Source organism: Phodopus roborovskii, unplaced genomic scaffold (assembly GCF_943737965.1).
Source record: "Phodopus roborovskii unplaced genomic scaffold, PHOROB, whole genome shotgun sequence".
Lineage (NCBI taxonomy): Eukaryota > Metazoa > Chordata > Mammalia > Rodentia > Cricetidae > Phodopus > Phodopus roborovskii.
This window is the reverse complement of record NW_026126469.1, coordinates 21,627,296-21,639,455: the sequence shown is the minus strand read 5'-3', so window position 1 is coordinate 21,639,455 and position 12,160 is coordinate 21,627,296. Positions and strand designations below refer to the sequence as shown.

Here is a 12,160-nt window from a genome sequence, read left to right as displayed (position 1 = left end):
CTGAAAATTAACAACTTGGTAGAAAACTCGAAGGCACTAACAGTGGAGATATAACAGCAATGATTCACCTTCACTTGAAGCACAGGCTGAAATTCTCTCACAAGCTTCATTGAAGAGTCATATATGGAATTCCCTATTTTTATTGATTCCAAAAGTGGTACAGGGCGAAAGTCAGTATGATAAAGTTCAGCATTCAACCAGGAAGCTACGAGCTGCAAATTAGGAAGAGTAGCACTCATGCCAACAATCTGCACAGCATTACACAGAGCACTGGCTGAATCAGTCTGGCTGGAAAAAAAACAAATAAAAATTACTTTAGGAAATATGCAGAAAGTAACACATAGTACTGCTAATGATGTTCTTGGTAATGGCCTTTGGTACACAAATGCAAACATGTCTTTAAAGTACAGATCTGGGGATAAAATTACTAGATCACAGATATTCAAATGTAATGAGTGATACAAAGCTGTTTCCCAGGGAGACTATACCAAAGTATCATTTCCACAATTTGTGTGTTCTACTGTTCCACAATCTTGTCACCATCTGACAACTGCATTGTCGATCATTTTAATAATAAACACTATGGAGAGACTATAGCAATACTTATTTGGAGAAGTAATTTCTCTAACTTATTAATGACACTTTGTGCCATTTCATATATCAGACCATTTGGAATCTCTCTTGCAAATATCTATTTAATCATGTCACTAATACACTGGGTTGTTTTTCTTAGTCTGATATAACATTTTTTTACATGTTTGACACAGAGATTAGTGTAAAATGTATTATTTAATTTCCAAACTTGTAGACATTTTATAGTTATGTTTTTCTTGTACTTGGTAGGGTTACATATATAGCAGAGTATACAGTAAACCAAGTCATCAAACAATAAAGATATTTAATAGCATAAGAAAAATAGGCTTTTCAAAAGGTCAAAACAATCACAATGTACAATAGCTGAATTAACAATGCCATATCACTGTAACACTGAATAATGATCTAAGAAAAATTAGAATCCTATTTGGGAGAATGGGAAGATGGTGAGTGAATAGGATGGGAGGAAACTGGGTATGGATGAGTTGAAAATATAAAAGAAATCTTAATTTCTCATAGCAAGAAATCAATACACAAAAATTGCACAAATATCAATTCAAAATGGATCAACTGCCTTAATTTGAAACCTAAAGCAAATTTTTATCCCAGCACTCAGGAGGCAGAGGCAGGTGAACCTCTGTGAGTTCAAGGCCAACCTGATCTATATAGCAAGTTCAAGGCCAGCCAAGGCTATATAGCAAGACCCTGTCTCAAACAAAACAAACAAACATAAAAAGATTTTTGCCTACCCAAATATCTTGAATATCCTTTATGTTTTCTTGGCTGGCCTGGATGTAAATCAGGCAGCCCTCAAGTTAAAGATACTGCCTCTGCCAAGTCCTGGGACTAAAGTGTGTGTCTGGTATGGAATTTTTGAATAGCACACCAATAACTGACCCCAAGAATCACAGGAGGGGTTGCATGACAATAAAGTTTCTTCACAGCAAAGAAAACAATCAGAGCACAGAGCCCACAAAATGTGAGCAAATCTTCACCAGCTACACTACAGACAAGGGGCTAATATCCTGGGTTTACAAAGAACTGCAGAAATTAGACACCAGGGAAATAAAACTACCAATTAACATCAACAATGAGCAAATGAATGGATAGTTATCAAAAAAAAAAAAAAACCATAAATGGCCAATAACTATTTTTAAGGTATTAAATTTCCCTAACCACTAAAGAAATAAAAGTTAAAACTACTTTGGGAAAGCACAACACCTCACTCAGAATAGCTCTAATCAACAAATCTGACAACAAATACAGGAGACACAACAAAGATTAGAGATGATACACTATTAGTGGAGGTATAGCCATTGTGGAAATCAATTCAAAGATTTCTCAAAAAGTTAAAAATCGAATTACCTTATGATCTCTCTATTTCGCTCCTGAGCATACACCCAGAAAACTCCATATCCCTACCATCGGGATTTGCATTCCCATGTTTATTGATGCTTTATTCACATAACAAAAAATGAAATAAACCTATTTGTCCATCAACAGCTGAATGTATAATAAAAACCTGATGTACACACATATGAATACTATTCAGCTATAAAGAAAAATGAAATCATAAAACTATACAGTCTTTGAATGTATATTCTTAACAAGATCAGATCATACAATCTCAGAAAGAGAAACACATCCTTCCTCATATATATAATCTAGCCAAAATAATATATATATATATATATGTATGAAAACAAATGTAAACATAGGTATAGTATAATATATAGAACAGCAAATCAGAAAGGCTAAATATTAGATTAGTCAGGACTGAGTGCAGGTGATGGATACAAGTTATGAGAAAGAACATAAAGCTAATTGTCTTTCTAGTTCTAATTCTATCATGGTCTTGTCATTTTGGTCAAGATGACTAGTGAGAAATGTTTAAATGTTTGAAAGTAGTCTAAAATCAGTTAAGTACTTCTTTTAGAGCAACAGTTCTTAATCTTCCTAATGCTGTGTCCCTTTAATACAGTTCCTCATGTTGTGGTTACCTCCAACCATTAAAATTGTTTTCGTTGCTACTTCATAAATGTAATTTTGCTAATGTTATGAGTCTAATGTAACTGATTAGCCAAACCCTGTGAAAGGGTTGTTCAACCCCCAGTGGCTGGTTGTGACCCACACATTGAGAAATACTGTTTTGGAACAAAACAAAACTACTATCCATGAATTTGTTTAAATAAAAAAGGTTCTACACTCCTGTACATCTTATTTTTTCAGCTGGATAGATTCTTTCTCAACATTTTTTTCACATACCAAATACCAAGAAATCAGTAATTTAAATACTTACCACGATGTTGATTTCCGAGTAACATAGCAAATCTTGGTCAGTAAAAGTTCCAGAAGATATCCTCGGTGGGAGTCCCCCAGCATGTGTAATTCATCCACAACCACCATTCCTAGAAGGATTTTCCAGATTGATCTTTTACAAAACTGCACAGTTCTAAGAATTTTAAGACTCAGAAGCCCACAGCCAATGGCAAATAACTATCATAGTAAAATCCTGCAAGTAATGCAAAGTTCCAGAATAAAGGAAAGGCCAGGTTCTGTATAATGGTCAATTCTTTTCCAGAATGTTTAAGGAGGATCTTAAGCAATCCTATTGACATATTCTAATTGCAAATATTTTACTCAGGGCTAACAAAAAAAATCAAACCCAGTATCTTAATGTTCTTTCTATTGTTGTGATAAATGCCATGATGAAAAGTAATTTAGGGAGGGAAGGGTTTATTTGGCTTATACTTCCTGATCACTGAATGAGGCCAGGAAGGAACTCAAGGCAAGAACCATGAAGCAGGAACTAGAGCAGAGACCACAGAGGAGTACTGCTTCCTGGCTTGCTCAGTTTGCTTTGTTATACCTGCTTAGGAATAGCATTGCCCACACTGAGCTGGGCCCTTCACATCAATTATCAGTCAAGAAAATGCCCTTACCGGTTTCCTTTCATGATAGCAGCATTTCCTTAACTGAGAGTCCTACTTCCCAGATATATCTAGGTTTGTGTCAAGTTGAGAAAACCAACTAGCACATGAAATGAACTTGTGATGGCTATTCTTGGTTTTCAACTTGACTGAACCTGAAAAATGGAGGGCACACCTATGAGGGATTTTTGCTTAATTCCAAGTAGAAAGATCCACTTTTAATCCTGATCTTTCAAATAGAAAGCTATGTCTTTAATCTAGAATTTGAAGCTGGAAGACACACCTTCAATCTGGGCCACACCTTCTGCTGGAACGCTATACAAGGACAGGAAGAAGGGAGCTTCCCTCTCGGCCTGCTTGCCTTCCTTCACCTTGAGAGTAAGTCCATTCCTTCAAAGGCATTAGAGCCTTCCACTTCAGGATTCTACAGAAGACCAACTGAGACATCCAGCCTTATGGACTGAACAACTACTGGATTCTTGGATATTCTGTTTATAGGCAGCCATTGTTGGATTAGCTGAACTTAGCCTGTAAGTCATTCTAATAAACCCTCTTTCTATATATTTATATTTATTCTGTAAATTCTGTTACTCTAGAACCAACAAACCATAACAAATACAGTACTTAGCATATTTACCCCTTTGTTAACTTGTTATCCCATATCCCCTCATACTTGTCCCTTTATTTTGCCCAAACGGTTCCTTTAACATTTGTTTCATGACAGAAAAGATAGATTTGTCTTGAGTCAACTAACTTTTGTAAAAATAATTACAATTCCATCCATTTGCCTGAAAACATGACTTTGTGGCTTCATTTTATTCTTTACCCATTCATTCATTGTTCAGTTCATTCACCCATTTATTGGTTAAACTATTCTGTTTTTTAATTTTTTTGAATCCTGTGTATATTCTTGGTTTTAATCTCCTAGTACATACATAACTGGCAAATACTTTTCTCCCATTTTACAGGCCATTTCTTCACACTGGGAATTGCATACTTTGCATAGCAGTTTTTTGTTTTTTGTTTTTTGTTTTTTTTTTTTTTTTTTTTGTTTTTTGTTTTTTTTTACTTGATGTAATCTTGTCAGTTCTCCTTTTCCTGAACTATCAGAATCCTATTCAGAACATCTTTATCTTTATCTTTATGACATTCCCTATATAGTCCCCTAGTAGCTTCAAGTCTTACACTTTGGATTTCATTTCAAATTGATTTTTGTGCAAGATAAGAAATAAAGATCTAGTTTCACTAACCTTTATGTGGATATCCAATTTTCCCAGTAGTGCTTGTAAAAAAACTTTTTTTCCCCTCCAATATAGCATTTTACACTGGATGACTAGAGCTGCATGGGTTTATTTCTGGATACTCTATTTCTGGATGCTCTATTCTATTCCATTGTTCTTCACATCTGTCTTTTGGCTAGTACTGTGCTATTTTTATTGCTGTGGCTCTGTAATATAACATGAAATCGGAAAGGTATACTTATTGAGTCTCTTTGTTCAAGATTGTGTTTCTATATGAGTTTTAGAATTTTATTTTTCCTAATTCTATAAAGGAAATTTGATGAGAACTGCATTAAGTCTGTAAATCGCTTTCAGCAATATGACTATTTTAGCAATATTAATTCTGCCAATCCAGAAACATGGATTTTCTCTTTCTTCAGTGTACTCATGTAAAGATCCTTTATCTCCCTTCCTTAGTTGGGTTTATTCCTAAGTTTTGGCATTGAGTCATACCTACACATAGGTAAGACTGTCTGATTTTAGTATGTCACTCTCGGTATGCCATAAAACCACCTTCTTGTATACACTCATTTTATATCCTGCTACTTCAATGTAGCATGCATAGCTTCTAAGAATTTCCAGTAGCATCATTAGTCTTTTAAGTGTAACCTGTTGACAGAAATAATTTGACTTTTCCATTTCTACTTGCATCCTTTTTCTTTCTCTTGCCTTATTGCTCTATTAAAAATTCAGGCACAATTCTTCACAAGGGTATGGAGTGGACCCTTTTGTCATGTTCCTGGTTTTAGAGATACTTTCAGCATTTAGTATAACACTAAATGGCACTCCAGACCATCCACCATCCAGAGCCTGTCTTTCCTTCACCCTTGGCCCTGCTGGGCCCACTGCTCGGGGTATTTGGCCAGGGTGCAGGTCCAACACCCTCACCCTCTCCTTGCTCTGCGCATACTGGGCCCACCCCTCCACACAGGACCATCTGGAGCCTGCCCTCACCAGATCTTTGGGCTGCTTTGCCTGCCTTCTGCCTGAGGTGAGTCTGGAACCAGCCCAGGCTGAATCCCTCCCCCCGCCCCCCACATCCTTTCCTGGAACTCCCTGGGTCAGCTCCGCATCTTAACACCCCCATATGCCTTTGGCCTGAGTGGTCCAGTCCTGGCACTCCAGACTCTCCACCATCCAGAGCCTGCCTTCCCCTCATCATTGGCTCAGCTGGGTCCACTGCTCAGTGTGAATGTTTGGCCAGGGGTCAGGTCCAATATCCCTACCCTCTCCTTAGAACTTCCTGGGTCAGCACCGGCCCCTCCACACAGGGCCTCACTTGACCTTTGGGGCTCATTCACCTGCCTTCTGCTGAGTGCTTGAGACCATCTGGAGCCTGCCTTCCCCACATCATTGGCCCTGCTGTGGCCTCTGCTTGAGAGGCCTCCTAGAGAGCTCAGATCATCCAGAGTTACTGACATCAAACTCCTGACCCACCTACACCTACAGGGAGAACAGGGGAGAGAGAGATTCCACCTGCACCCACTGGAAGAAGGAATGGGAAGATGGCAATACAAGAAAACACAAAACAATAGAAAAATCAGTATGACACCACCAGAATCTAGGAACTCTACAACAACTGGACCTGAACACACCAAAGTAGATGAAGCAGAAGAGAATGGCCTAAAAAATAACTTCATTAAAATGATAGAGGCCCTCAAAGCTGATGAGAAAATCCCTTAAAGAAATGGAAGAAAAAAACAAACAAAAAAACTAGAAGAAATATAGTAAAAGATCAAGCCAAAAAAATGCAAGAAATGTACAAAGTTCTTAAAGAAAGCAAGGAAAAACAAGAAACAACAAACAGATGAAGGAAACAATTCAAACAGTTCAAGACCTGAAAATTGAAATAGAGACAATAAAGAAAACACAAACTGAGGGAATGCTGGAAATAGAAAAACTGAGTAAACAATCAGGAACTATAGATGCAAGCATAACCAACAGAATACAAGAGACTGAAGAGAGAAATAGATTCATCAATCAAAGAAAATCATAAATCCAACAAATCCATAACACAAAACATCCAGGACATGTGGGGCACTGTGGAAAGGACAAACCTAAGAATAACAGCCATAGAAGAAGGTGAAGAAGCCCAGCTCAAAGGTTCAGAAAACATAACAAAACCATTGAAGAAAACTTTCCCAATCTAAAGAAGGGCGACATGCCTATGAAAATACAAGAAGCATACCGAACACCAAATAGACTGGAAGAAGTTGTTGTTCCCTCACTACATAATAATCAAAACACCTAACATCATACAGAATAAAAAAAGAATATTAAAGGCAGCAAGGAAATAAGGCCAGGTAAAATGTAAAGGCAGACCTATCAAAATTACACCTGACTTCTCCATGGAAGACAGAAGATCCTGAATGTTCTACAAACACTAAGAGTCCACAGATGCCAGGCCAGGCTACTACATTCAGCAAAACTCTCAATCACTATAGATGGAGAAAACAAGATATTCCATGACAAAGCCAGATTATCACAATACATATCCACAAATCCAGCCCTACAGAAAGTTCTGGAAGGAAAACTCCAACCTAAGGAAGTTAACTATATTCACAAAGACAGAGGCAATAGATAATCCCACTCTACCAGAACCCAAAAGAAAAAGCAAGACAAATACACTCACAATACCACTGCCAACAACAAATCTAAAACAAACAAGAATTAACAATCAGTGGTCCTTACTTTCCCTCAATATTAATGGTCTTAACTCGCCTATAAAAAGGCACAGGCTAACAGAATGGATACGAAGACAGAACCCATCCTTCTTCTGCATACAAGAAACACATCTAAGCTTCAAAGACTACCTCAGGGTAAATAAAGCGTTGGGAAAAGATCTTCCAATCAAATGGAACCAAGAAGCAAGCAGGTGTAGTTATCTAATATCTATTCACATTCATCACAGGAGAAATCCATCAGTACAAAGTCTCAATTCTGAACATTTATGCCCCAAATACAAAGGCACCCACATTTGTAAAAGAAACATTACTTAAACTCAAATCTCACATAAAACCTCACATACTCATAGTGGGAGTCTTCAACACCCCACTCTCACCACTAGGCAGAACCATAGGCAGAAACATAACAAAGAAAAGAAGTAACCAAAGTTATGTCCCAATTGGGTTTAACAGACACCTATCTATAGAACATTCCATCCAAACACAAAGGAATATTATACCTTCTTCTCAGTTCCACATGGAACCTTCTCTAAAATTGACCATATACTCTGCTGTTGAGGACCATCACTATCCTCACAACCTCATGTCTCTGAAATAGAAAATTACTGCCTCTTAAGAAATAAGCAGAATGTTCAGCAGAACATTCCAAGGTACAGGCTTGTGGTTTCACAGCCAGTTAAAGAATAGCTCAGGGCTATCTCTCCTGTTGCAATTTACAGCCAATTATTGGTTAGCTAAACACTTTAGAGAATTCCTTCCACTGACCTTCTCACTCTGCCTATGTGCCAATGCCCATGCCCTGGCTACATGCAAAACCTGTTCACATCCTGCCCATGTTCCTTTATAAGCCTCCCCCAAGAAAATAAAAGTTGTCAGCTTGATCAGAATACTGTCTTGATGTCCATTCTTTGTAGCCCTTGCCCCTTTCCCTTCTAGGTGTTTCCCAGTTTGTCATTGACTGCCCCGTGGGTCGGGGCACTCAGCAACATAACAAACCTCTTTTGGTTTCTATATCCTGACTCAATTTAGCAAGGCCATATATATCCAAATACTTATCAATTAAGTCCAGATATTCCAACTTATTGAAATATAATCTTAAAAAATAGTTCCTAATAACACTTGGGTATTCAATGGAATCTGTTATAATATGCCCTTTTCATCTCTAATTTATTAATCTGTTTCTCGTTCTTTGGTTAATTTGGTTTAAAGTTTATTAATCTTGCTTATATTCTCAAAGAACTCTTGGCTTCCTTGATCCTATATACTACACTTACACTCTCCATTTCATTACTTTTTTATTATTTCTATCTACTGAATTTTTTTCATTGTTGATTTGTTAACAATTGCATATATATCTAATCCATTTTAATTGCACTTACCCTACCCTGTCTTACCATCCCTCAATCCCTTCCCCTTTCCCATGCCCATGTCTTTTTGTTTTGTGACCCACTGAGTTTAGGTTTGGAACTAGTCAGTGGTCCCTGGTGGGCTCACCAGTGGGTACCTAGCAGAAGACAATGACTGTCCCTCCTCCAGAATCCATCTGAAGTAAATAGCCCAGCAGGGAGACGTAGGGATCCATGAGTCCCTCCCCCATCTATGACTGACTATTGAAAGAATCCCCATCTTCTGCAGACCCAGGCAATCATACCTGATGTGATTTCATGTTTTCAATTACTGTGTCATACCCAGGAAATAGCTCTTGATTCTTTTCAACCCCTCTTCCAAAATGTTTCTTGAAATATCCTGTGTATGGCTAAGCCCTCAACCATCCCTTATTCTCAGTACCTTGAGTAACCATAGTCACTGCACACAGAAACTGCTCTAATTAAGGTTAAAAATAGCTTTAACCTATCGGTATAAACACAAATGTATGGAAAATAGTTGGACACAATGACAACTTAGCTAAGTAACAGTCACAAGTTCTCTCCTAGGATCTAGGACCTCCCTAGTCATGGGTTTTTTTAACTGGATTTACAGTGCCAGGTTGAATTCCCTCCTACAGAGCAGGCCTAAATGTCCCACAAAGAGCAGTTGTTTACCCTCAATAACATTCGTGCCACTATCACAGCTGTGGATATATCTTTCTCTGCAGTTTAGAATTATAATTTGTAGGTTTCACAGTTAGTAAAACTAATGGTGCCTTTCCTCTTCCAGCAGCCTACATGGTATCTTCCAGCATTATGAAAGCTAACCAGCAGGAGAAGCTTCCAGCAAAGTTCCAGTTTGATTTCTTTATATCTTGTAACAGTGGTATATAACATCTTCAACAATAGGATCCTATCAACTAGTTCTAATGGATGACCATGAAGAATGCCAAGAGCCTACATTGTTTGGGTGCCTCTGGGGGCTCCCTAATCATAACTTATAAGAAGTATTGTGATGATATATTGTTTATGATTTATTAAAGCCACTGGAGATCAAAATAGCAAAGCCGCCATAATAATCAGCTATAGAAACTAGGCAGTAGTGGCACATTCCCTCAATCCCAGGTATCAGAAAATAGGAAGATGGATCTCTTTGAGTTCAAGGCCACCTTGACCTACACAAGAGTGAAGAGTATCAGAGCTCACACCTTTAATCCCAGCATTGGGGATGTGGAGACAGGAGTGATATGGCTGCCTCTAAAGATTCATGGAGACAAGATTGCCATTTCAGGGTAGAGGTAAGATCTACTGGCTTGACTGCTTTGCTTCTCTGATCTTCAGCTAGAAGCGTGAACCCCAATATCTGACTCTGGGTCTTTTATTTATTGTGCTACAAAGTATGTCTACCCAGCGCTGAATTTTTTTTTTTTTTTTAATAGCCCATGGTTTCCTATCTACTTATTTTGAGCTTAGCTTTTCCTTGATCTTCTGAGACCTTATGGTGCCTTGTTAGATTACTTATTTGAGATAGCTGTTTTTTTTTTTTTTTTTTTTTTTTGGATTGCATTTATTTTTATTTTTTTATTCTTTTCTCATATTTTATATCCTGACTACAGTTTCCCCTACCTCCCCTCCCCTCTAGTCACTCCCCCACACCTCTCCTTTTCCCCAGATCCATCCCCTAGCCCCCTGTCTCCCTTCGGACAAGAGCAAGCCTCCCAGGGACATCAACCAAACATGGCATAACAAGCTACAATAAGACCAGACACATACCATCACCAAGGCTGGATGAGGCCACCCAGAAGGTATAGGGTCCCCACAAGCAGGCAAAAGAGTCACAGGGTCTTTTTAATATAGGCATTCATAGCTATAAACTTCTCCCTTAAAATACCTGTATTACATACCAGAGAGCCAGCAGTGGAGCTACAGACTGTTCTATTTTTCTTGTTACATTTCTGCTTCCCTTCTTTCTCTAAGAACATAGTCCCCTTTGTTACTCTGACTCTTTCTGATTCACAGTCACATAAAGAAACACCTAATGTGTCATTTATCCTGCAAGACTTGATGCTTTATAATATCAGTATTTCATAAAAACCTTTCAATTTCCTCATGACATAAAAAATTTTCCTTGTCTGTAAGCTATCTCCAATTCATATTATATGGTATGTCATGTCAACACACTTTCATTCTCCTAAAAGTATCTGTTCTGCCTCATGTGCAAAGCAAAATCTTCAAGATAGTTAAATCAACCAAGACCACAAGTAATGAGAAAACTTTGATATGAAGGGATTGTGATTTCTCTCAGCAGTATTACCAGGCCTTTCTAATCACTGATTCTTACCCTCCATTTCTCATCTACCACAACTTTGTTGTTGTTCTTAAGTTCACTGGGTTCTCGGTGACTTTCTGCTTCTATTGCTACTACAATTGCTTTCCTATTGCTACTTCTGTATAGTGAGTGACCTTTTCTTAAGCGTAGAGAAAGTTACTAAGAAAAAAGTCTAGAGTATCAAGCACAAAAACAGTTTATGTGACTATTATTTTCCTATTGAATGATAGCTTCTGAATCCAGTCCTAATCTAGATCCCATAGTACCAAAATAGGATAATGAACACATAAATTCACTAATTGTAGGGCCAACCCCAGCACACACACTTCTTTCTTTTTCTGGTAAAGCTGAGACAAGAAAGCAGCAACAAGGAATAACAAAGGCTCAAGGATAGCCTGTCTTTTATAAAGTTCAAAGATGCAAAATAGGGGCCAGTGAAATGGCTTAATGAGTAAAGGTACTTACTGTCAAACCTGATAACCCAAGTCAATACCCAGAACCCACATCCAAAAGAATCAACTTCACACGTTATCCTGACCTCCCTACATGTGCCACTCACACTCATAAAAATTAAATAAACGTGAAAATAAATTTTAATGCAAGATAGTAAAACAAAAACAGAAAGACATAAAACATATACTTTCTTTAAACATGAAGTTCCCAATTCTTGCCTCCAAAAATAGATGACAGAAAACAAACATATAGGTCATATAGGAATCACAGTTTCATCTCATTCCATCAAAAACATCAACAGGAAATACTTGTTTAATTTTATAATTTTCTTACCTAACAAATCCATCTTATTTTCCTCAATGAGGCGATTGACCAGCCCATTGGCTCTCTCAATAGTGCAAACAGCAATGTCCAAGGAGGAAAAACGTCCAGTAGGTGAGGTGCTGCCCATGTAGCCATCTACTTTTATTCCTACTTCCTGAAACAGACTCTAAATTAAGTAAAAAGAAATGAAACTGATGAA

At 37.8% G+C, this 12,160-nt stretch overlaps 1 protein-coding gene across 1 annotated transcript in view; it reads right to left on the bottom strand.

The window, feature by feature from the left end:
- Polq (DNA polymerase theta) overlaps positions 1 to 12,160 on the bottom strand; it is a 91,703-nt gene that overhangs the window by 75,249 nt on the left and 4,294 nt on the right. The window contains exons 4-6 of the mRNA XM_051191449.1: positions 11,971 to 12,127; positions 2,894 to 3,002; positions 69 to 288 (exon numbers count right to left, since the gene is read on the bottom strand). Of these exons, the coding sequence (XP_051047406.1) occupies positions 69 to 288; positions 2,894 to 3,002; positions 11,971 to 12,127 (486 nt within the window). The remainder of the gene's footprint in view (positions 1 to 68; positions 289 to 2,893; positions 3,003 to 11,970; positions 12,128 to 12,160) is intronic.